Raw genomic sequence first — 26,869 nt, 5'->3', positions numbered from 1 at the left:
ACACACCAAGACAGTCGCATAGAGGGCATGACAAAGCCTATTCCACCTCAGGAGACTGAAAAGATTTGGCATGGGTCCTCAGATCCTCAAAGTTCTACAGCTGCACTATCAAGAGCATCCTGACTGGTTGCATCACTACCTGGTATGGTAACTGCTCAGCCTCCGACTGCAAGGCACTACAGAGGGTAGTGCATACGGCCCAGTACATCACTGGGACCAAGCTTCCTGCCATCCAGGACCTCTATATCAGGGGGTGTCAGAGGAAGGCCTTAAAAATTGTCAAAGACTCCAGCAACCCTAGTCATAGACTGTTCAATCAATCAAATTGATTTATAAAGCCCTTTTTACATCAGCCGATGTCACAAAGTGCTATACAGAAACCCAGCCTAATACGCCAAACAGCAAGCAATGCAGATGTAAAAGCAATGCAGACTGTTCTCTCTTCTACCGCATGGCAAGTGGTACCGGAGCGCAAAGTCTAGGTCCAAAAGGCTTCTTAACAGCTTCTACCCCCAAGCCATCAGACTCCTGAACAGCTAATCAAATGGCTACCCAGACTATTTGCATTGTCCCCCCTCTTTTACACTGCTGCTACTCTCTGTTTATTATCGATGCACAGTCACTTTAACTCTACCTACATGTACATATTACCTCAATTTCCTTGACTAACCTGTGCCTCCGCACATTGACTCTGTACCGGTACCCCTGTATATAGCCTCGCTAGTGTTATTTTACTGCTGCTCTTTAATTGTTATTTACATTTTTTACTTAACACTTATTTTTCTTAACTGCATTGTTGGTTAAGGGCTTGTAAGTAAGCATTTCACTGTAAGGTTGTATTCGGCGCATGTGACAAATAACATTTTATTTTATTTGTTGAGAGGAGCTAGCCAACAACACAGCTAACACAATCACTTCAAACCGAAGCTGGAAAGACTGTGAACTAGCTGCACTTAATTTCGTTGTACTTTTTTCAACTGACATTTCTTTGTCTAGATCCATAAAAATTAAGCCAGCTGATACATGATTTCGACTGGCTGAGAAATGCTGTATGTCCGTCTTGTCCCGACATGTTCATTACTATGGGATGGCTGGAGATTGAAACAATGTTGCAAATGTCGAGGAGACAGACACCAAGGTTTATACAAATCTCCGCTGTTGAAAACCAAATGTTAGTCTAAAATAAATGTGAGATAATGTCTAGATGCTTTTTATAATGGAGATCAAGTTTATAAATTGTTTGGCTGGGTTGATGAGACAGTGGATTGCACAGTCAGATGGAACAGAGTAAATAGGCATTTTAATGGCATAGATTTAGCCGGTGGTAATTTGTGGAATAGACACTGGATGGAATGTGGTTTTAACCAATCAGAGTTCAGGATTAGGCCCACCCGTTGTATAAAGCAACATAACCAAAATACCTAACAACCAGATTTTTGTCTGGACTAGCTATATCTTCTGGTGGAAGAATTCAGTTGTATTAATTGGCTTGTCAAAATAACGTTTTAATGAAAATATGTAATTTAAAAAAAAATAAAGAAATAAGGTTTGTGCCTTTAATGGTGCAACACAACTCGCCTATTCATATGACTTTCGGTCACATGATAGATCACGGGATTTTAGAGTGTGATGTTTGCAACAAGATGATTTATATTCCAGATTTTTAGGACAAAATAAAAGTCTACTGAGGGTGTGTTCGTAAATTCACTCTGGAGTGCCAGATTGCACTCTGGGCTTTCGTAAATTCAGAGCGTTTTGCGCTCGGAGCGCTCAGAACGCACACTGGACGCTCTGGCCAAAGACTAGGGTTGATCCGAGCGTTCTGACCTCACAACAGCAGTCAAGCACCCAAGCTAACTGGCTAAAGTTGGCTAGCTTGCGAGCTACTTCAAGACAAAAATAAGAGAACACCTCACCTTTTTACTCAGCCTAGTAGAGTTGGTTAGGCTGTTTTCATGTTATCTATCATTGGTGACCAGTGGTGACCTGTTATTCAGGGGTAAAATAAATACAATTGTTGCCTGTTTTGCATGTTATTTTGAGCCTAGTGGTTAGAGCATTGGGCTAGTAACTGAAAGGTTGCTAGATCGAATCCTTGAGCGGACAAGGTAAAAATCTGTCGTTCTGCCCCTGAATAAGGCACTGTTCCTAAGCCATCATTGTAAATAAGAATTTGTTCTTAACTGACTTGCCTAGTTAAATAAAGGTTAAAGAAAAAAAATATGAATACGTGTCACACATCAGTTTGCAAACAATGTAAGAACAATTATTGAGTTAATGAAGCCTCATACAAACATTGTCTCTTTTGTGCTTTCTTGAGTAAGGCAGCTCCAAAACACAGGTGTTTCAGCCTAGATCAGTGCTTTCTGTAGTGGTGAGGCAGCCAGCAGAAAATACAGAGCGTAGGCATTGGTCATCTTCTCTAGTTGCGCCGTGATTGGCTCAGTGTTCTGTCACTCATGGGGACACTATGTCACTGCAGAATCTACAGGGAGAGCTAGGCAGTTCAAGCACCCTTGCGTGCTGCCTTAGATTTACATTAGAAGTGCCCATCCAAAATGGCTCAAGGTCATTGGCCACAGATAAAATGACGTCAAATCTACCGTAGCTTTGATTGGACTGTAGCTTTGATTGGATCTTAGCTAGGAAGCTGACAAGCAGTCACCATCATGAATCATGTTGACAATCTACTTGCAAATCCTTTTCAATCCCTGTCATATGAAGAGAAATTATAGATAAAACGTATCGGTGCTCATCGGCCATTTGGACATAAACATTACACAATAACTTGGAAATCGCAAATTCAACAATCCTCTTTCTAGAGCTCCGACCTTGAGATCACTGACGTCATGATTCGACCTTGTTTTTTTTACGAGTTCACAGTTGTCTTGAAAGCACCATAAATCCAGAGAATTCCAGACTTTGATGACAGTCTCATGACAATGCTACTGTATTCTGCTGCATAATTGATGTAATATGCCAGGGAGATATGTATACTGTAGCTAAGAAAGTAATACAAGTGTATGTTGTGTAGTAAGCTGTTAGTAGCCCATGTGCCTTCCCCTAATAATTTGGTCCCTTTCCTACTCATAACTTAGCCTACTGTTCTGACTTGGTGGTGCACATGTAGCCTATAGCCTGTTTTAGAGAAATGTCATGATCTAATATTGTAAGAACTTACATTGTCTGCTTTTATGCCCCCTTTATTTATCCTACGGTTCTGACTTGCTGTACAGGGAGAATACTGTAAAAATAGCCCATGTTCTGAATTCTGTCACTTTACATTTCAAAAGTGCTGAACAAATAGTTATATTGACTACATCCGTCTTATCTCGCTCATTAATTCCTTAATTGAAATGATGGATTGCCTCTTATGCCATATTTGTACATCTCAATTGTCAGTAGAACCCACATTAGTTTAAGCAATTCAGCCATATCAGCTATGTTTTTTAAGAAGGCAGTAATAAATAAGGCTGAATTAACTGTTTTGCTGCCAGACAAGTCTCCGCTGATAGCCAGGTGTAGCGGGGGTAAGGATTCACTCCATTATGCTGAAAAGAAAGCTCTGCTGTTGGTCTTAACATTTTGTGGGCACTGTTTGTCAACGTTATAGTGCAATTAATGTATTGTTTAGTGTTGTATTGCATAGTGGCTTTGCTGGCACTGAGATTTACATGCTAAAATCGCCATTGTTGGTGACTAACTGTGCTGCTGGCAACAATTGAATTGCGTTTTGTTGCCGAAGTTTACTGACACTGGTCATATTAAAAGGGTGTTGTGGGTTAGTAAATTCATCAGTTATTCTGCGCTCAGGCACACTCAAACGAGAGTGCTCTGAAATTGGAGTGGATAACCAGAGTGAATTTATGAATGCACCCCAAGTAACGCTGGCTTGATACAAAGTGCTGATATATCAAAGTCAAAAGATATTACATATAAACTGCCTCTTCTAAAGAAAGTTACTGTAGACAATAGAGATTTTGCCAAAACCTTCAGAAAAGTACTCAATCATCTGCAAACAGTGAATGTGAAAATTTGCAGCAGCAGTGGCTTAAAAAAAAATACATCGCTAGACGTTGGACTTTTATTTTGAAATGTATGTGTTGCCATTGCTTCTGTATTCACAGATATACTGCTTCTCTGTTTCGCCACAGGAATTAGCAACACGGAGGCTAGCTAGCTGTCACAGCAGTTTAAACAGCTGAAATGGTGAGTTCAAAATGAAAGAAGTAGTAACACATACATAAAGAGATGTGCTGAAGGTATTGTCATCCTCTGACCATTTGTTTCGTTTTTTTTTCTAATTCGTTTGCTAGCTTGGCTAACGACTAGCTAGCCTAGCATAACGACGTTAGGTTCGGTATCAACACAGACAGATAGGGGTCGGAGGCCCACTGTGTTCTTCCAACTGTAGCTAGATAGCTAACACGTTTTAGTTGGCGTCAATTGGCTAATGTAGCAGTTATATAATTTCCCACTTTGTGGTGATTATCGATGAAAGCTACGCAAAATTCCTGGATGTCACGAGAAATTGTATTTTTCGATGAGGTTTAATTGCGGTTGCATTACCGCCACCAACTAGACTGGAGTATAACTCAATTATACTTTGTAATTCTACACAAGTTAAAACCCTATTCCACTATTTAACCCCATATTGTCCTGCACTATGCCAATGTCTTGGGAGGAAGGGACGCCACCACTCAGCCCACCCTGTAACTCTTCTGAAGTAAAATCTAGTACACCCAAGTACTTCTCTGCAGCTGCATCTATTTTCTGTGACTTTACGTCCCATCTCTGCGGTACAGTTGATAACCATTGCTATGAACGCTAAGAAGTCAACTTTACTGAAGCATATATCACTCGTTGGCCTATCCCTTTGTGCTGGCACAAATCTATACTGAACAAAAATATAAATGCAACATGTAAAGTGTTGGTCTCATGTTTCATGAGCTGAAATTAAAGATCCCAGAAATGTTCCATATGCACAAAACGCATATATCTCTCAAATTTGTGCACAAATTTGTTTACATTCCTGTTGGTGAGGATTTCTCCTTTGCCAAGATAATCCATCCACCTGAAAGGTGTGGCATATCAAGATGCTGATTAAACAGCGTGATCATTACATAGGTGTGCCTTGTTTTGTGGACAAAAGGACACTCTAAAATCAATTTTCACACGTTTTGAGAGAGCATGCAATTGGCATGCTGACTGCAAGAATGTCCACCAGAGCTGTTGCCAGATAATTTAATGCTCATCTCTCTACCATAAACTGCCTCCAATGTTTTAGAGAATTTGGCCGTATGTCCAACCGGCCTTACAACAGCAGACCACATGTAACCACGCCAGCCCAGGACCTCCACATCCGGCCTTTTCATCTGCGGGATCGTTAAAAACTGGGTTTGCACACCCAAAGAATTTCTGCACAAACTGTCAGAAATCGTCTCGGGGAAGCTCATCTGCATGCTCGTCCTCACCAGGATCGTGACTTGACTTGACTGGAGTTCGGCGTCGTAATCGACTCCAGTAGGCAAATGGTAACCTTTGATGGCCACTAGCACGCTGGTGAAGTGTGCTCCTAACAGATGAATCCCAGGTTTCAACTGTACCGGGCAGATGGCAGACAAATCAAATTGTATTTGTCACATGCACCGAATACAACAGGTACCTTACTGTGAAACGCTTACTTACAAGCCCGTAACCAACAATGCAGTTAAGAAAATATTTACAAAATTAAGTTAAAAAAAAAAATATAACACAAAAACAATGAGGCTATATACAAGTTAGTCGATCATTTGTATATGTAGGCAGGTGTAAAATGACTATGCATAGATAATAAACAGCGAGTAGCAGCAGTATAAAAACAAAGGGGGGAGGGTGTCAATGCAATAGTCTGGGTTGCCATTTGATTAATTGTTCAGCAGTTTTATGGCTTGGTGGTAGAAGCTGTTAAGGAGCCTTTTGGACCTAGGCTTAGCGCTCCGGTACCGATTGCCGTGCAGTAGCAGAGAGAACAGTCTATTACTTGGGAGACTGGAGTCTTTGACAATAGGTCCTGGATGGCAGGAAGCTTTGCCCCAGTGATGTACTAGGCTGTACGCACTACCTTCTGTAGCGCCTTACGGTCGGATGCCGAGCAGTTGCCATACCGGGCGGTGATGCAACCAGTGAGGATGCTCTCAACTGTGCAGCTGTATAACTTTTTGAGGATCTGGGGACCCATGTCAGATGTTTTGGTGTGACTTTCTTGGTATGTTTGAACCTCGAAAGTTTGTTGGTGATGTGGACACCAAGGAACTTGAAACTCTCGACCCGCTCCACTACAGCCCTGTCGATTTGAATGGGGGCGGGTTCGGCCCTCCTTTTCCTGTAGTCCACGATAATTTCCTTTGTCTTGCTCATGTTGAGGGAGAGGTGGTTGTCCTGGCAGTGTTCTGACCTCCTCCCTATAGGCTGTTTCATTGTTGTCGGTGATCAGGCCTGCCACCATTGTGTCGTCAGCAAACTTAATGATGGTGTTGGAGTTGTGTTTTACCATACAGTCGTGGGTGAACAGGGATTACAGGAGGGGACTAAGCACACACCCCTGAAGGGCCCCCGTGTTGAGGATCAGCGTGGCAGATGTGTTGTTGCCTACCCTTACCACCTGGGGGTGGCCCGTCAGGAAGTCCAGGATCCAGTTGCAGAGGGAGGTGTTTAGTCCCAGGGTCCTTAGCTTAGTGATGATCTTTATGGGCACTATGGTGTTGAATGCTGAGCTGCAGTCAATAAACAGCATTCTTACATAGGTGTTCCTTTTGTCCAGGTGGGAAAGGGCAGTGTGGAGTGCGATTGAGATTGCGTCATCTGTGGATCTGTTTGGGCGGTATGCGAATTGGAGTGGATCTAGGGTTTCCGGGATGATGGTGTTGATGAGCCATGACCAGCCTTTCAAAGCACTTCATGGTTACCGATGTGAGTGCTACAGGGTGGTAGTCATTAAGGCAGGTTACCTTCACTTTCTTGGGCACAGGGACTATGGTGGTCTGCTTGAAACATGTTGGTATTACAGACTCGGTCAGGGAGAGGTTGAAAATGTCAGTGAAGACACTTACCAGTTTCTTCACAGCGTGTATAGCGTCGTGTGGGCAAGCTGTTTGCTGATGTCAACTTTGAACATAGGTCCCCATGGTGGGGTTATGGTATGGGAAGGCATAAGCTACGGACAACTAACACATCCATTTTATCGTCTGCATTTTGAATACACAGAGATAGCGTGATGAAATCCTGAGGCCCATTGTCTTGCCATTCATCCACCGCTATCACCTCATGTTTCAGCAGGATAATGCACGGCCCCATGTCGCAAGGATCTGTTCACAATTCCTGGAAGCTGAAAATGTCCCAGTTCTTCCATGGCCTGCATACTCACTACCAGACATGCAGTGTATTCGGCAAATGTATTCAGACACCTTTTACCACATTTTGTTACGTTACAGCCTTATTCTAAAATGCACTAAAGAAAACATTTTCCTCAATCTACACACACTACCCCATAATGACAAAGTGAAAACAAGTTTTAGAAATGACCTTATTTACATAAGTATTCAGACCCTTTGCTATGAGACTCGAAATTGAGCTCAGGTGCATCCTGTTTCCATTGATCATCCTTGAGATGTTTCTACAAATGAGTCCACCAGTGGTAAATTCAATTGATTGGACATGATTTGGTAAGGCACACACCTGTTTATATAAGGTCCCACAGTTGACAGTGCATGTCAGAGCAAAAACCAAGACATGAGGTCGAAGGAATTGTCCGTAGAGCTCCGAGACAGGATTGTGTCAAGGCATAGATCTGGGGAAGGGTACCAAAAAATTGAAGGTCCCCAAGAACACAATGGCCTCCTCCATTCTTAAATGGAAGAAGTTTGGAACCACCTAGACTCCAGCTAGAGCTGTCCGCACGGCCAAACTGAGCAATCGGGGGAGAAGGGCCTTGGTCAGGGAGGTGACCAAGAACCCGATGGTCACTCTGACAAAGCTTCAGGGTTCCTCTGTGAAGATGGGAGAATCTTCCAGAAGGACAACCATCTCTGCAGCACTCTACCAATTAGGCCTTTATGGTAGTGGCCAGACGGAAGCCACTCCTCAGTAAAAGTCACATGACCGCCCGCTTGGAGTTTACCAAAAGGAACCTAAAGGACTCTTAGACCATGAGGAACTAGATTCTCTGGTCTGAAGAAACCAAGATTGAACTCTGGCCTGGATGCCAAGCGTCACGTCTGGAAGAAACCTGGCACCATCCCTACGGTGAAGCATGGTGGTCATGCTGTGGGGATGTTTTTCAGCGGCAGGGGCTGGGAGACTAGTCAGGATCGAGGGAAAGATGAACAGAGCAAAGTACAGAGATATCTTTGATGAAACCTGCTCCAGAGCGCACAGGACATCAGACTGGTTCACCTTCCAAAATGGCAACGACCCTAAACACAAAGCCAATACAAAGCAGCAGTGGCTTCGGGACAAGTCTCTGAATGACCTTGAGTGGCCCAGCAAGAGCCCGGACTTGAACCCAATTGAACATCTCTGGAGAGACCTGGAAATAGCTGTGCAGTGACACTCCCCATCCAACCTGACAGAGCTTGAGAGGCTCTGCAGAGAAGAATGGGAGGAACTCCCCAAATACAGGTGTGCCAAGGTTTTAGCGTCATACCCAAGACTCAAGGCTGTAATCGCTGCCAAAGGTGCTTAAACAAAGTACTGAATAAAGGGTCTGAATACTTATGTAAATGTATTGTTTCTAAATTTGTATTAATAAATGTACTAACATTTCTAAAACGAGTTTTTGCTTTGTCATTATCTGTAGATTGATGAGGGAGAAAACAATTTAATAAATGTTATAATAAGGCTGTAATGTAACAAAATGTGGAAAAATTCCAGAGGACTGAATACTTTCTGAATGCACTGCACCCATTGAGCAGTTTGGGATGCTCTAGATTGACGTTTATGACAGTGTGTTCCAGTTCCCTCCAATATCCAGCAACTTTGCACAGCCATTGAAGAGGTGTGGGACAACATTCCCCAAGCCACAATCAACAGCCTGATCAACTCCATGCGAAGGAAATGTGTGCATGAGGCAAATGCTAGTTACATGAAATACCTTTAAAAAAAAAAAAAAAACATATCTCTATTCTTAATTGTGAAATCCATAGATTTAGGGCCTAATTTATTTATTTCAATTGACTAATTTCCTTACAGTTCATATCTTTGAAATTGTTGCATTAACTTTTGTTCAGTGTACGCACAGGGATCATGGCCATGAAACTACACATCCCTCTGTTCCTTGCCCTGCTGATACAAATCTCAAAAAGAACAGACTGTGTTACCTCTTTCACCACGCTCCCCACCGGGTCTGCCGTTTGGTGCGACGTCGCACAGAGTGCTCACTCCCTCTGGGGGGGAAAAACACAAGCAAACATCACAAGTCCTCTTCGGGTTACCTTCAACGACTCAACAGCAACCAACATATATTCCGCCCAACCTTGATACCACAAATTTTTGGTGTGGAACTATCTGTTGTTCCATGTAGTGAATCAGTCAAAAGGCCTGGCTCCACTTTCTCCAAAAATCTCATTCCCACTGGACCAAACTAGTCTTCATCATAACCATGCCCATCAATGTAAGGCTCGGGCTCTGCACTCCTCACCACACCTTCCACCTAACTTAAATCTCCCTCATTCACTTCCATTTCACCTCCAGAACTCAGTCTGGGGGCACAGTTCACTCTTTGTACTTGACCCCAATCTTCTTCCATACACCATTTCCCTCTTTTTTCCGCCATCGTTCAACAGATTCACACTCAACCTCTGCCTCATTCTATTCAACCTACTTCTTCCTTCTAATTTTATTCCCCCATTCCTCCCTCAAAATCCACCTTTCCGTATCCCTTTCCCTGCATTCCTATTCTCCCGGCTTTGCTAGCGGCCCAGTGGCATCCAGACGTAACTGCATCTCATAATCAGAGTTGGACATGGCTAGTATATAATCATCAGCTCGAAAAACCGTCAGTTTGCACACAATGCATGAACAATCCTCCATTCATCTTTATCGAGGGTACGCGGAGCGCTCAATCCAGTCAAAACTACTAGAAATGTTGACTGTGTTAACGTCAGGTTAGCAGATTCTGTGCCTGTGTAACGTTATACGATTGTATGTGCCTTTTTGAGATGATTGTATACTTATTAAGTCTTCCTGTGTTTCAGAGTTTCCTGGGTGGTTTATTTGGTCCTGTGTGTGAAATTGATGTCCTACTCAATGATGCAGAGACTAGGAAGACCGCAGAACTCAAAACAGAGGATGGAAAAGTGGAGAAGAACTACCTTTTTTATGATGGAGAATCTGTCTCTGGGAAGGTGAGCGTTGCGCACATACACACATTTGACATGACATTTCTTTATTGCAACAAATCATTTTGAAGGTACGCGGGGCACGTGACCTCATCGCTCAACTCTGAAGTGTCATTCCACATTTAATTCTAAATGCCTACTGCTTTCAAAATAAAAATGTTCAACTAGAAAAGTTATGTTTTTTTGCAGCACAGTGATTGTTCTGACTTTCATGAATGCCTGAATTGCTTCGCCTTGCATTTCTGGTTGGTTGGCAAATTTCACCATCCAATAATTATTACAGTTGAAGTTTCAACATGGCACAGGCCGGCCGTGGTGATATGTTGACACGAGAATTATTAGAATGTGGCAAATGTTTGTCAGTTATTGCATTCTATCCATGCTGGTTTTCCCGGGGCTACCTGAGACATGTAACAGATAGGTGGGAGGGCATAGGCTACAGGCTGTCGCAGCTTTATTAGGTTATTTGCGTAAATGGCTAATGAAAACACTTTAACCACTTCATTTTTATTCGACACTGTAGGTTGTGAAAAATCATTTTTTTCTTTAGGTGTGATGACATTACGTCAAGGTGTTTTTATCGTCGGGATAGTTAAATGGAAACGCACCGTAGCAGGCAATTGTCACATCTATTTTTTTTATGCGAACTTTCTGAATGTTGACAAGTTAAGGGAAACATAGCAACTGTGTCCTATGTCAATACCCCATAACTTGTTTGTGTTTTCTTGTAAGGTGAATCTCAATGTGAGGCAGACAGGCAAGAGACTAGAACACCAGGGGATTCGAATTGAGTTTGTTGGGCAGATTGGTGAGTTTGTGTAAATTGATATTTTGACATTGTAACCTAACAACAGCGCCCACCTCAAACACCAACCATGCATTGTTCATTGGTTCACAAACCAAGTGCGCTATCGTCTCATTTATGCTAAACCGCTTATCAAAGCATGTGCTTGTCATGTGAAAATCGCAGTTGTCCACACTCCACAGCACACACTCTGGCCTGATGACAAAGTGTTTCTGTGAGGATTCGTGGTCATTTATGAACATTTGAACATCTTGGCCATGTTCTGTTATAATCTCCACCCGCCACAGCCAGAAGAGGACTGGCCACCCCTCATAGCCTGGTTCCTCTCTAGGTTTCTTCCTAGGTTTTGGCCTTTCTAGGAGTTTTTCCTAGCCACTGTGCTTCTACACCTGCATTGCTTGCTGTTTGGGGTTTTAGGCTGGGTTTCTGTACAGCACTTCGAGATATTAGCTGATGTACGAAGGGCTATATAAAATAAACTTGATTTGATTCCTTGACCATTACTAAGTGTTGGTTCAATGTTGTCAAACTGACTGAGGAATTTTGGGAAGCCTACAAATAACATATTAATATCTGAATATCTGATCATAGGACAAAAGTTCAAATCTAATACAGGACAATCTAGGTTAATAGATTTAGGACTCCTATATTTATACTTTTGTTAAAATAAATGTTTCCCTCTGTACAACGGATGTGCTTACTGGAAATGTGAGGTTCCTGTATGTGATGACCCTAACAGAGGTGTTCAAACTTGTGGTCTATTTCTTTCAGAGCTCTTCAGTGATAAAAGCAACACACATGAGTTTGTGAACCTGGTGAAGGAGCTTGCCCTGCCAGGGGAGTTGACCCAGAACCGAAGCTACGACTTTGAGTTCACGCAGGTGGAGAAGCCCTATGAATCTTACGTTGGAACCAATGTTCGACTGAGGTTAGCGCACAAGACTCTGTCATAACCAGAAGTCCTCTGCATCGCCCCTTTCTATTGGCACAGCTTGAGATGATCTGTGAAACTGCATCTGATGTCTTCTTGTTGTCATTACTGCATCCACCTTATGAATATAAGCAGCGTGTCGGTTGAATGTAATTTGCATTGTTGTAAGCCATCCATAACTCTCCTTTTTGTTATTTCCTGTAGATATTTCCTCAAAGTGACAGTAATGAGGAGACTGTCTGATCTGGTGAAAGAGTATGAGCTCATTGTCCATCAGCTGGCTACTTACCCTGATGTGAATAATTCCATTAAAATGGAAGTTGGCATTGAAGACTGTCTACACATAGAGTTTGAATACAACAAGTCCAAGTAAGATATATATATATATACCACTATAAGACATGCATGCATTCAAACCATAGCACAGTATCAAATACATGTCAATCAGATTCAGAATTTAGAAGTCATTCATTTAATAAATGATTAGAATTTATATATACATTATTATAAGTGTATAACTTGACCTCAACTGTCTTCTCAGATACCACCTGAAAGATGTCATTGTGGGTAAAATCTATTTCCTTCTGGTGAGAATCAAAATCCAGCACATGGAACTTCAGTTGATAAAGAAGGAGATGACTGGAATAGGTGAGATGAGGTTTACTTAAAGAGAAAGTTCACTAAAAACGGCATGAGATGTTACTCTTTTAAATAGCATTTTTATTTAAAATGATTGAATGTTCCAGATTCTTCAGATTTCAAATTTTGTGAACCTAAAACATCCCTGTAGTCTCTGCGTTTGCTTTAAGAACAGTGTGAAATGTATGTATTTGGTCATGTGACATTACTTCGCAGGGCCTAGCACAACTACAGAGACGGACACTGTTGCCAAGTATGACATAATGGATGGCGCCCCTGTGAAAGGTAAGCACAATATGGTGTTGATTTGTCCCAAATATTATGATTTTTATTTCATTGTCTTATTTTATTTTGTTATTCCGCCCCACCAAAGCAGTTTAATGTTTTCAGGACTAGTGTACATCTGTCTCTTCTTGCCATGGAACTTGTTTCACAATCCTCTTCATGCCTGTTCTTTCACTCTTAGGAGAGTCCATTCCCATCCGTCTGTTTTTGGCTGGCTACGACCTGACAGCCACCATGAGGGACGTCAACAAGAAGTTCTCTGTGCGGTACTTCCTCAACCTGGTGCTGGTGGATGAGGAGGACAGGAGATACTTCAAACAGCAGGTACAGAACATCAAAGCCAACCTCCATTTACCAGTCTGTCATTATTGTTCCAAGACTGCAGATACACTATATACAGTACCAGACAAAAGTTTGGACTCACCTACTCATTCAAGGGTTTTTCTTTATTTTCACAATTTTCTACATTGTAAAACAATAGTGAAGACATCAAAACTATGAAATAACACACATGGAATCCATGTAGTAACTCAGTGTTCGATTTTAGATTCTTCAAAGTAGCCACCCTTTGCCTTGATGACAGCTTTGCACACTCTTGGCATTCTCTCAACCAGCTTCACCTGGAATGCTTTTCCAACAGTCTTGAAGGAATTCTCATATATGCTGAGCACTTGTTGGCTGCTTTTCCTTCACTCTGCGTTCCAACTCATTCCAAACCATCTCAATTGGGTTGAGGTCGGGTGATTGTGGAGGCCACGTCATCTGATGCAGCACTCCATCACTCTCCTTCTTGGTCAAATAGCTCTTACACAGCCTAGAGGTGTGTAGAGTCATTGTCCCGTTGAAGAACAAATGACAGTCCCACTAAGCGAAAACCAGATGGAATGGTGTATCGCTGCAGAATGCGGTGGTAGCCATGCTCGTTAAGTGTGCCTTGAATTCTAAATAAATCACTGAGTCACCAGCAAAGCACCATCACACATCCTCCTGCATGCTTCACGGTGGGAATCACACATGGGGAGATCATCTGTTCACCTACTCTGCGTCTCACAAAGGCTACTGCGGTTGAAACCAAAAATCTCAAATTTGGACTCATTAGACCAAAGGACAGATTTCCTAATGTCTAATGTTCATTGCTTGTGTTTCTTGGCCCAAGCAAGTCTCTTCTTATTATTGGTGTCCTTTAGTAGTGGTTTCTTTGCAGCATTTTGACCATGAAAGCCTGATTCACACAGTCTCCTCTGAACAGTTGATGTTGAGATGTCTGTTACTTTAACTCTGAAGCACTTATTTGGGCTGCAATTTCTGAGGCTGGTAACTCTAATGAACTTATCCTCTGCAGCAGAGGTAACTCTGCGTCTTCCTTTCCTGTGGCGGTCCTCACGAAAGCCAGTTTCATCATAGCGCTTGATGTTTTTTTTCGACTGCACTTGAAGAAACTTTCAAAGTTATTGAAGTTTTCCAGATTGACTGACCTTCATGTCTTAAAGTAATGATGGACTGTCATCTCGCTTTGCTTATTTGAGCTGATCTTGGGATTGTACCAAATAGGGCTAGCTTCTGTATTCCAACCCTACCTTGTCACAACACAACTGATTGGCTCAGCTGCATTAAGAAGGAAAGAAATTCCACAAATAACTTTTAAGAAGGCACATTTTTAATTGAAATGCATTCCAGGTGACTACCTCATGAAGCTGGTTGAGAGAATGCCAAGAGTGCAAAGCTGTCATCAATGCAAAGGGTGGCTACTTTGAAGAATACAAAATATATTTTGATTTAACACTTTTTTTTTTTTGGTGGTTACTACATGATTCCATATGTGTTATTTAATAGTTTTGATGTCTTCACTATTATTCTACGATGTAGAAAATAGTCAAAATAAAGAAAAACCCTGGAATGAGTAGGTGTCCACATTTTTGACTGGTACTGTATACAAAAGTATGTGTACACCCCCATCAAATTAGTGGATTTGTCTATTTCAGCCACACCCATTGCTGACACGTGTATAAAATCGAGCACACAGCCAAACTGCCTTTGGAAGCAACATCAGCACAAGAACTGTTCGTTGGGAGCTTTAGTAAATGGGTTTCCCTGGCCGAGCAGCTGCACACGAGCCTAAGATCACAATGTCAAGCGTCGGCTGGAGTGGTGTAAAGCTCACCGCCATTGCACGCCACGAATCACTCTTCGCCATCTGGCAGTCCAACAAACTAATCTGGATTTGGCGGATGGCAGGAGAATGCTGCCTGCCCCAATGCATAGTGCCAACTGTAAAGTTTGATGGAGGAGGAATAATGGTCGGGGGTTGTTTTTCATGGTTCGGGCTAGGCCCCTTAGTTCCAGTGAAGGGAAATGTTAACGCTACAGCATACAATTATGTTCTAGACGATTCTGTGCTTCCAACTTTGTGGCAACAGTTTGGGGAAGGACCTTTCCTGTTTCAGCATGACAATGCCCCCGTGCACCAAGCGAGGTCCATACAGAAATGGCTTGTTAAGATCGGTGTGGAAGACCTTTACTGGCCTGCACAGAGCCCTGACCTCAACTCCATCGAACACCTTTGGGATGAATTGGAACGCGGACTGCGAGCCAGGCCTAATCGCCTAACATCAGTGCCGACCTCACTAATGTTCTTGTGGCTGAATGTAAGTCCACGCAGCAATCTTCCAACATCTAGTGGAAAACCTTCCCAGAAGAGTGGAGGCTGTTATAGCAGCAAAGGGGGACCAACTCCATATTAATGCATATGATTTTGGAATGAGATGTTCGACGGTGTCCACATACTTTTGGTCATGTAGTGTATATCTGTGGCAGCAACATATTACAGTAGTTAAATATTACAGTAGTTTGAACTCAAAACAAGGAAGTAGGCCTATAGTATTATTGAAAGCGATCGTCTCATCTCAATATGCACATTTACAATAACCTATGAGAGGATCACTGTGACTAGTGTTTGATGTAATTCTTCTCTATTACTAGGAGGTCGTTCTCTGGAGGAAAGCTCCTGAGAAAATAAGGAAAAGGAACTTCCAACGCTACGAGTCGCCGGAGCCACGGCCGACCCTTACTGCTGAGCAGCAACCCGAAATGTGAAAGCTGCTGAGAAAAAAAATGCTGAGAATGCTTCTGATTATAGCTTAAAGCAAATAAGAAGAGAGAGGTGGCGCCACTCGACACGCAAAGAGAAAATAAAGAGTCAGCCATTTAATGCATCTACCTTCTGCAATGTGACAGTGACCTACTGATGCATTTGACTGAGCTGGGTCTACTCTGTTAGCGTAATGTATGGACTCGTCTCTTTGACACACAATAAATAGCACTGGAATGGGAGCTACCATCACATTTTTTTGGGACATGTCCTTTCTGTAAAAGAGGCACGTGGGTTGGCTCAACACTGGCATACAATTCACTACTAGATATTTCAAAAGACGTTCCAGTGCATGTAAGCAGGTCAAATTGAATGTGATGGGTTAGTATCATGTCAATGCTGGCAGTCGGGTCAGTTTCTAAGGTCAAGCTGTAAGACAATAGGCATTATTTGAGCTCAAATAGTACCTTGTTTATAATTCACCTTAAGAGTTAGAAATCTTTTACATCTTAAGTCATTTAGTGTAGCTACAACCTGTAGTTTGATTCTTTTTTTTCACTTCACTTTTTCTTGTAATTTGCGCTTTCTTCAAATATATTATATATCAATAAATGCTTTTGCTAGTGGCATTGGATTGAGGTGACACAAAATGCTGTTTAATGGGTACTTACATTTTTTGGGGTTCTAGATTTAGGGAAATACCACTTTACATAATTTCTCTAAGGTTAAATATTTAAGCTCAGATGGGGCTGTGCTACATCTGAACACTATACAGGCAATATCTTTTTTAAGTGCCTGTAAGGTCATGAAGAAACTGTTATGCCAAATACTGCCCTGACCCACCACTGCATGTTCATTTTTATACTGGGTCCAATGTAACAGACTTGTGTGGATGTTGAACATTTGTGTATATATCCAACCTGTCTATATCCATCCTTCATCGATTTAAAGGAAATGCGAATTTAGACTTGTATGTATTGGAGTGATGTCTTTAATACGTTCTGATTACTTATGCACTGAACAACAATATAAATGCAACATGTAAAGTGTTGGTTTCATGAGCTGAAATAAAAGATCCCCAAAATTGTCCAATAGGCACAAAAAGCTTATTTCTCTCAAATTTTTAGCAAAAATTTGTTTACATCCCTGTTAGTGAGCATTTCTCCTTTGACAAGATAATCCATCCACCTGACAAGTGTGGCATATCAAGAAGCTGATTAAACAGCATGATCATTACACAGGTGCACCTTGTGCTGGGGACAAAAAAGCAGTTTTGTCACAACACAATGCCACAGATGTTTTGAGTGAGTGTGCAATTGGCATGCTGACTGCAGTAATGACCACCAGAGCTGTTTCCAGAGAAGGCGGGTTGGTGAGAAGTTTGCTGATGTCAACGTTGTGAACATAGTGCCCCATGGGGACAGTGGGGTTATGGTAGGGGCATCTATAAGCTACGGACAACAAACAGAAATGCATTTTATCGATGGCAATTTGAATGTACAGAGATACCGTGACGAGATCCTGAGGCCCATTGTCGTACCATTCATCTGCCGCCATCACCTCAGGTTTCAGCATCATAATGCTCAGCCCCATGTCGCAAGGATCTTTACACAGTTCCAGGAAGCTGAAAATGTCCCAGTTATTCTGTAGCACACTGGGATGTGTGACACTTACTCATCAGCCTTAAGTGTCCTGCATGAGTCACCTCATTAGCTAGCTTTTGAGGTTGTGCGATTTACCTTTAAATTTCAATGGTCTGCATACTCACCAGACATGTCACCCACTGAGCATGTATGGGATGCTCTGGATTGACGTGTATGACAGCGTATTCCAGTTCCCGCCAATATCCAGCAACTTCGCACAGCCATTGAAGAGGAGTGGGACAACATTGCACAGGCCACAATCAACAACCTGATCAACTCTATGTGAAGGAGCTGTGCTGCAAATGGTCACACCAGATACTGACTGGTTTTCTGATCCACGCCCCTACCTTTTTTAAGTTACCTTTCAGAAACAGATCAATATCTATATTTCCAGTAATGTGATATCCATATATTAGGGCCTAATGAATTTATTTCAATTGACTGGTTTCCTTATATGAACTGAAATTGTTGCACGTTGCGTTTATATTTATGTTCAGTATATTAGGGGTTTCAATCCTGGTCCTATGGACCTACAGGGATTTGCACATTTGGATTTTACCTGGTTATATGCATTAAAATTTTAACTATCACAAGAATATTGTTTTCCATTGATCTCACTCAAATGCTGAGTTATAGTAGGCATTTTAATTTCGTGCATGAAGTTAACGTTTGCATTTGTGTATAACTGGAGCTGCTAACTCACGCATGAACCGTGAGACACATGCAATTGACATTGATCACGCAAACTCACGCTACACCTCTTATATTACGCTGAATCACAGAAATGATTTTTTTTTTGTGTGCTTTATTTTCATGAATTGTGTTCAGGTATGAATATGAAGGCAGCACCTCCCCAAACGCGATCATAATTTATAACTAACATTTGTTTTCAGGTTTTTAGCAATGCGCACTTTAACCTTTGATCCGGCGTTGACATTTTCAAGGTCCTTTTGATTTGTGAAAGGTAGGCACCACAGACATGCCAGAGTATTATCAGTAGATATGTGCTCATATAGTACATTTATAATTTGAACGTATAATCACGGTATTTTTATAGAAACAATTATGTTTTCTAATTAATTCAACGCATTTCCGGAATTACTATATATATTTTTACATATTGCTACAGGCATATTTTTGGACTCAAATGCAAACAAGGGTCCTCCTGCACGTTGTATCACAGAATGAAGCCCATGTAGACAGTCTGCTACAATACTGTGCAAAGACTTACCAGCAAAAGATTATGACACATTGCATAAAATGGGACATTGAAAAGTGTTTATTGACACACACCAGACAAGGCAACATAATCGCGGACTGTATCTAGCAACCAAGGATGTCAGTAAACCGCTGTATGTTGTTATTCTCAAGAGTACAGCACAGAATATGCGCCATATCTGTACGAAACAAAAACGCTCTGGTGGACAGTCCTTGTGGAAACTTTGGATCTACAACGTCATTGAATGACCCCTGGTCTGGTCTTCTGATCTCCAGACGAGGTGTTTATTCGAACAGCTCGTCACGATCACCAGACACCTCACTATTTGTGCCTCTCAACATCAAGAGTGATGTCGGCGATGGTTGGGCTGTGGGAGCTGAGCTCACGCAACCTTTGGACAGAAGTACTGTATTTTTAACACCTATATTGTTGCGCTATATGTTAATGTTGTTGATTGCCAATTAGACAGATGAGCTGTTAGTATAGCTGAAATTGACTTATTTTTGTCATTTAGTGCCAAGATGGCAGCGAGGTGGCTTCAATACAGCACCCCCTGTCTGTCTTCCAGGGTTATACACAATATTGGAAGATCATGTACCATTATGCTTGTTTACAATAAGCTACACTGAGGTCAGAAGGCAATCACGTTTACATGAAGACACCATGGAGCTGGCACGAGATATGGGTGGGAAAACGTACCTCAATGCAGAGATGGGATAGGCCATTGTACCTTTATCCACACTACAATCAAGAAGATTGACATACTGCTAGTTTCCCAGAAATCAACCCTTTTTGCCCTCATGCTAGTTAGCAGTAGCCACCGGGGCCATTTTGGAATGGCCGTGTCAGCCAACCAACTCCCTTGTTCAATGCAACGTGCCATTCCATAATGGCTGCTGCTAACTAGTATGAGGATGAAAAGGACAGTTGTCTGGGAAAACTAGCAGTACTTATATCTTCTCGATCGAGCAGTGTGGATAAAGGTACAATTGAGTTCAGTGGCATATCCCATCCCTGCATTGAGGTATGTTTCCCAACCCATATCTAGCACCGACTCCACACTGTCTTAATGAAGATCTGATGAAGGATATTCGTTAAAAAATCTAATAGGGTGAGTCAACTAAATGTGTTAACCCTCCACCTCTCTCAAGCTAACTGGAGCACTGTACCAGGTGCTCTAAAATATCCTCAGTGCCAGCAAAGGTGAAACGCCTTCTGACTAACGAGATGACAAGCCAGCACAGGTGTAACACATACTGACTAAGGAGGTGACACCAATCGGTGCACCCAACGTGGTAACGTCCAACCTCGAAATCTAAATGGGAAAACCAAAACCTGTAACAATGTGATATGAAAGTAGAGGGATTTATGTTTCTAGAACTGTACTGCAATTGAGAATGGTGTGATGTTTGGATGCAATATTTGTCTGGCTTCCAGAGCCAATTCGCCTTTAAGCAGAACATGTAAGGTCCTTTGGCTAAGAGTAACATTAGGCTTCTTTAGTCCAATATTGGGCTAAATGTAACGATGATTGCTTTCCGTCCCAAGTGCAGCTCAGTGTAAACAAGCGTAAAGGTAGAATCGGTTAATTTGGGCAAGCCATGGCCTGCCCCAGTATCTGTCCATTAGAAATGTCAACAGTGAGTGTGATGTCCTCGACATCTCTAAAGCACAGATACTGGGGCAGCCATGGCCCTGAGACATGGTGGCTGTATTCTAACGGTATACTATAGAGTCTTACAGCCAGCCATGTCTCAGTGACAGCTTGCTATGAGTCTGAGACTTGTGAACGTTTGGTCACATTCCCTGTCAATATATATTTTGAAAAGTTGTTTGCTGGGACTCTCTTCCTATAATGTTTATAGCTTCAAGAATAGGCCTGCTACATGGCTGTTTTATCAGTCATTACTATGTGGTTTCTCATAACAGGTGAACTTCTAAAAATACTGAATAAGTTCTACAAGAGGAATGAGATGCAAAAAATTGCTGCGGATCAAGGTCTCGATGGTGAGAACAACAATCATTTCCAACTAGTTGGCCTACTGGTATGGTACCCTCATCAAATATATGTTTAGTGATCATACTCTTCCAACCAAGCCTCATGGGCATACCAAAACATTCATCTCTGTGTTGTTAGCTCGTCTCTTTCACCAAGCCTTCATCAGTTTTCGGAAGTATGTGCTGGAGATCTCTACGCTCAGTGCAGACCTTCATATCATCCTCAATGATATATGCTGTGGAGCAGGTGAGTTCAACACTCTGCTTAGGATGTAATGAATCAGGTGGTTGAAAGCAACTGTGAGTTGGAACTGAGTTCCAACCCCTCACACCCTGTCAACTGATGAGTGTGTTTGCTTGTGTTCACCAGGCCACATAGATGACCTTTATCCTTACTTCATGAGACATGCAAAGCAGATTTTCCCCATGCTGGACTGCATGGAGGATCTACGAAAAATCAGTGATCTGCGTGTACCAGCTAATTGGTAAGTATCACACTTCATCTTCATGTGATCTCAACATTAAACACATTTTACAATAGTTTTTGTGGTTTTATTGTCACATACACGGGGATAGGTGCAGTGAAATGTGATGTTTTTAAAGGGTCAGCCATAGTAATGCGGTGCCCCAAGGGCAAATTAGGGTTAAGTGCCTTGCTCAAGTGCACAAAATCGACAGATTTTTCACCTTGTCGGCTCATGTATTCGAACCAGCGACCTTTCGGTTACCCGCCCAACGCTCAAGATATTTACACATACAGCGCTGTGTTCACACAATACTCCACATAAGTGTCTTTCAGCCATGCACCTGAATGTTTCCCAGGTACCCTGAGGCTAGAGCTATCCAGAGGAAGGTGATATTCCATGCTGGTCCGACCAACAGTGGAAAGACCCATCATGCAATTCAGAGATACCTGGCTGCCAAGTCTGGTGTCTACTGTGGACCGCTGAAGCTGTTGGCCCACGAGATCTTTGAAAAGAGCAACACTGCTGTTAGTATGACCCCTCTTTCACTAGTAAACATCCATAGAGAAGACATTAAGAAGGATTTTTGTGTAGCTAATACCTTGAAACAATTGAAGCAAAAATGTTTCATTTAATTCTCAGAGCACTATGTAGGAGGACGTTAAATCAAAGTTTATTTCTCCCCAGGGCGTGCCATGTGATTTGGTGACAGGAGAAGAGAGAACATTTGTGGATGCGGAGGAGAGACAAGCTGAGCATGTGGCCTGTACTATTGAGATGTGCAGTGTCACAACTCCATGTCAGTGTCTTATCTTACCTCTCAACTTAACCTCATGTACATGAAATAGGTTTCTTTTTATCACTTCAATGTAAGTATTGGGTTCATGTTCTGCTAGAGCTAGATATTTGTTGACATTGGTTATTGCCTGTTGTGTTCACTAACATGTGAAACGTGTCTTCTTGGGTGTTCTGTCCAGATGAAGTAGCGGTTATTGATGAGATCCAGATGATTAGGGACATATCGAGGGGATGGGCCTGGACCAGGGCTCTTCTCGGTCAGTAACTTCACTGTGACCATTGGGACAAACTACAGACCATTGGAGTATTGTTATTGTATAGAAATTACCAGCTATTTACTAGTCAATAACAATATTGTACAATTATAATTTCACAGTAATAACTAATGGATTATTTGTTTTTATAGGTTTGTGTGCTGAGGAGATCCATGTGTGTGGAGAGCCTGCTGCGATTAACTTTGTCACAGAGCTCATGTACACAACAGGTGAAGAGGTGGAGGTGAGTCTGGCCAGTTGTCTTCTAATGAGACTGTCAGTCATTTGGGGTAGAAGCCTGCTTGTCATTTACATGATTCTGCTGAATATCAATTAAAAACTGGGACTTCTAGTGTTAAAAAAAGAGAAGCCAAGTGTCTTACAGTTGACATTCTACTGGCAGGTTCGTAACTACAAGAGGCTCACTCCGTGCTCCATTCTGGACCGTGCTGTGGAGTCTCTGGATAACCTGAGACCAGGCGACTGCATCGTCTGCTTCAGCAAAAACGATATTTACTCCATCAGTAGGCAGATCGAGATCCGAGGCCTGGAGTGTGCAGTCATCTACGGAAGCCTTCCACCCGGTAAGGCTTTCCTCTGTTCTTAGATGTCCACAGAGCACAGTGATTGAGGTGATGGAGATTTAGAATGGTGTGAAAAATGTAAAATATGGACATTCAACTTGTTCGGGTGCTGTACAGAAAAACTAAATGGCTGATATACTCCCGCTGTGACATCACACAATCCTTGAGGTGTAATAGTGTGTAACATTAAAGCACTGTCAATCATCTGCTCAACAGGGACCAAGCTATCTCAAGCAAAGAAGTTCAATGACCCAGAGGACCCATGTAAGATCCTGGTTGCAACGGATGCCATCGGGATGGGACTAAACCTGTGAGTTGAGCATTGAAGCTGATCTTGTTGGCTTATTGTTTTAATTGACCTCTGATAATCCATATTATGTTTGAAGTACATTGTTTCACACATTGTCATAAAACTACTAAACAGAAAAAAACCTACACATTTCTTGCATGATTAGTTGATTTCAGTTTGTTGTAGTTGTTGCAATGCACGAAATGTACAACTTGTATTGTATTATAGGTTTAAAAAGGCTTCCGACATTTGTAATTTTTACTTTGAATTTTCATTTATTTTTCCTTTACCAAAAAATCTATCAACCCCTACAAAAATGTCCGTTAATTACAGTCCACGTAATAATTCACATTTCCTCTTGCTGCAGGATTATTTTGCTGCTGTAGCAAACTGGCTCAAATTAAGATCCGACAGCTGTATAAGCTCTGTCTACCATGCCCCTCCCACATTAGGAGTATCAAGAGAATCATCTTCAACTCCTTGGTGAAACCCAACATCAATGAGAAGGGTGAGAAGGAGCTGGACACCATCTCCACGTCTCAGGCTCTCCAGATCGCCGGGCGGGCCGGACGCTTCAGCTCCATCTTTAAAGAGGGCGAGGTCACCACCATGCACCGCGACGACCTGCCTATCCTCAAGGAGATACTCAGCAGGACCGTCCACGCCATCGAGGTGAGGAATATGGACCTCCTGTGTGTGGTATATCTGACTATTTAATATCCTTCATTTTATTTAATGACAATGAAGTATGATATTATGTTAATTTTCCGAATCCTAGATAGCTGGGCTGCACCCTACAGCAGAGCAGATTGAAATGTTTGCCTACCACTTACCTGATGCCACCTTGTCCAATCTGATAGTAAGTAACTTTACTTCAATACAAATGACTCTGTAATGAGAATTAAGATTTACTGTTAAATTCACAGATTAGTATAGAATTATGTGTTAATTTAAAAGTAACCCTTTTTCTTTCTATCCACAGGATATTTTTGTGAGCCTCTCGCAAGTTGATGGTATGTACTTTGTGTGCAACGTCGATGACTTCAAGTTCCTGGCTGACATGATCCAGCACATTCCCCTCAACCTGCGCTCTCGATATGTGTTCTGCACTGCGCCCATCAACAAGAAGCAGCCCTTTGTGTGCACCTCCTTCCTGAAGGTAGGAGCAGAGACCTCTTTACAGCAGAATCATCCCCATTCCATTAGCAACACTGGTTAAAACGTCTGGGCCCGCATTCACAATGTAGGAGTGGTCATATACGGTATCGCCTTTTTAGGCCATTATCAACCCTTTACACTCGTAGCCGTATACAGGTTGAACATGGCAGATTTGGACACTGATAAGTGCCCTAAATTGGAACGCATTGGCTGTACAGTAACATGCTATTTATAATGATTTTTTTTGGGATTGCTTAAACAACAACAGTAATTGTGTAACGGTGGGGATGCAGGGCTGTGTTCCAAACAAACAACCACAAATGTGTTTGCTTCAGTTCCTCAACGGTAAAGCTAGGAGAGATCAAAAAGCACCTTATAGTTGAAGGCTCTTTCCTTGAGCCATAAAAGTACATTTAAATTCCGTATGAACTGTGCCCAGTCTGGAGAGGTGTGTGTCCACTTGGAGACACCAGTTAGACCTCACGCTCAAACTCTTGTAATTACTTTGTCTTATATTGCACCTACCCCAAAATTGTCATGGATATTGTTATGTAACTCCATGTATCCAGCATATTTTCAGATTTCATTATCAAATGTGGCAAAAAGTACAGTAAAGTATAGGGGGAACCTGACTCTAGATCAGCACTCCTCCTCCGAGACACTTTGTGAATACGGGCTCTAACCTCTGCATTGTCCTGTCATTCAGTGATGTGTCTGCTGTTTGGAATATAGAATTTGTCATGGGAAGCACACATCCTTGCATGAGTCACTCCATTGGTTCATATTCTGGCATGATCAGTATGTTGCCAGTTTGCCTCTGATATGAGCCGTCTTCCGGTCGTACAGTAACTATAGCAACATTGATAAGCTTTTGTTAGTTGTTGGGCTTTAAGGAACATGACATCAGTGTTGTTACGGCAGCAGTATACGGCAGCAGTATTGATAAGATCTATTGTGGGTTGGGTGAAACATTACGGTGACTATGGTCTAAAGGTAATCCTATGGTAATTGGGTCTGGATGATGAGACACTGAGTGTTTGTGAGGTGACGCTCTCGCCGTCTCCAGTTTGCCAGACAGTTCAGCAGAGAGGAGCCTCTGACCTTTGACTGGGTGTGTCGGCTCGTTAGCTGGCCCCTGGTTCCACCGAAGAACATCAAGGACCTGGTGCACCTGGAGGCTGTCCATGATGTGCTAGACCTCTACCTCTGGCTCAGGTGATCCCGTCTCTCACCACTCTACCTTACCAAAACCATTCACATATCAAAATGACCAAGTGTTCTTGTTGTGCTAAAGGTCATCACACTATTTAGTAACACAATGTGCCTAATGAGGTCATTGATTGTCTTTATTGCAATTATTCTCAATCAGATATTAATAATACTCTCTTTATGACTTTGTCTCCAGCTACCGCTTCATGGACATGTTCCCGGATGCCAATCATGTCCGAGAGATCCAGCAGGAGCTGGACAGCATCATCCAGTTGGGCGTGCGCAACATCACACGACTTATCCGAGCAACGGAGACCAGCGCCACCCCTGGGACAGACCCCCTCTCCAACCAGAGGAGGCCGGGGCCCAGCCCAGTATCCCCAAGGAAGGTTCGAGGAGCTCCCAAGGCCCAGGACAGTGGAGTAGCGGCTGGGCAGCTGGACAAGTCCCTAGGCTCCCGCCTAGTGCAGGAGGGCTTACTGACTCCCGACCTCCTAAGGCAATTGCAGAAGGAGTGGTCCAAGGAGCACCGTCAAGAGGAAGGAGGAGTCAAACTGGTTGCGGAAACTTTGAATAATAAAATTAAAGGGAGGAAGAAAAAGTGACCGCTCTAGTCTCTGACTTAGTTGTTGTGAAAAACAGGACCTGTTTCCTGTTATTTTGACGGGACTTCATACCAGTCTGTATTATGCAGCTGTTGACCAATTGGACTGTGTGTGTCCCAGCTCCTGTCTATAACTGCTCAAAAACAGTAATTTTGTGGCCCATAGGATAAATAAATATCTTATTACAAAGTCATTTTGTAGTCTTATTTTATTTTTATCACTTAAAGTAAAATGGTTGACTGCATCACGTAGATAGTCCGTCTCATGCAGCAAGCAATGACTCATTTTTACACTGAGGTAACATTCCTTGAGCAATTTGTGCCCATCCTATGCTTGGGCTAGACTACTGTAACATAAACTTAAATGTTTTATGAGACATCGTCTCTTGCACTTTACACCACTAATTATATTCTCCTATGTATGATTTGCGAAACTGACAGTATAAGTGATAATGTGATTGATAAAATAAAAGTAAAATTTTTCTTTTGAGGTTTTTGTATTTATTTTATGTGAGACGTAAGGTG

At 42.3% G+C, this 26,869-nt stretch overlaps 2 protein-coding genes across 4 annotated transcripts; both read left to right on the top strand.

Moving 5' to 3' along the window:
• Positions 1-4,118: 4,118 nt before the first annotated feature.
• Positions 4,119-17,211, top strand: LOC129828678 (vacuolar protein sorting-associated protein 26A-like). Its single transcript, XM_055889808.1, has 9 exons — positions 4,119-4,209; positions 10,233-10,382; positions 11,109-11,184; positions 11,953-12,109; positions 12,317-12,481; positions 12,654-12,760; positions 12,968-13,036; positions 13,218-13,360; positions 16,016-17,211. Exons 1-9 carry the CDS (start codon positions 4,207-4,209, stop codon positions 16,127-16,129), a joined length of 984 nt encoding a protein of 327 aa, XP_055745783.1. The 5' UTR covers positions 4,119-4,206; the 3' UTR covers positions 16,130-17,211.
• Positions 17,212-18,911: 1,700 nt separating this feature from the next.
• Positions 18,912-26,834, top strand: LOC129828674 (ATP-dependent RNA helicase SUPV3L1, mitochondrial-like). Of its 3 annotated transcripts, none has more exons than XM_055889802.1 (15): positions 18,912-19,266; positions 20,916-20,993; positions 21,124-21,231; positions 21,355-21,469; positions 21,807-21,975; positions 22,136-22,247; positions 22,426-22,503; positions 22,653-22,744; positions 22,904-23,084; positions 23,301-23,394; positions 23,826-24,045; positions 24,152-24,232; positions 24,356-24,532; positions 25,598-25,746; positions 25,937-26,834. In XM_055889802.1, exons 1-15 carry the CDS (start codon positions 19,104-19,106, stop codon positions 26,343-26,345), a joined length of 2,226 nt encoding a protein of 741 aa, XP_055745777.1. In that variant the 5' UTR covers positions 18,912-19,103; the 3' UTR covers positions 26,346-26,834. The 3 variants fall into 3 exon arrangements, with proteins under 3 accessions (XP_055745777.1, XP_055745776.1, XP_055745778.1); XM_055889801.1 differs by having other exon boundaries at positions 18,912-19,389; XM_055889803.1 differs by lacking the exon at positions 18,912-19,266 and adding an exon at positions 19,396-20,097.
• Positions 26,835-26,869: the final 35 nt, after the last annotated feature.

Source organism: Salvelinus fontinalis, chromosome 30, assembly GCF_029448725.1.
Source record: "Salvelinus fontinalis isolate EN_2023a chromosome 30, ASM2944872v1, whole genome shotgun sequence".
Lineage (NCBI taxonomy): Eukaryota > Metazoa > Chordata > Actinopteri > Salmoniformes > Salmonidae > Salvelinus > Salvelinus fontinalis.
The sequence above is the reverse complement of the archived record's forward strand: the minus strand, read 5'-3'. Positions and strand labels throughout refer to the sequence as shown.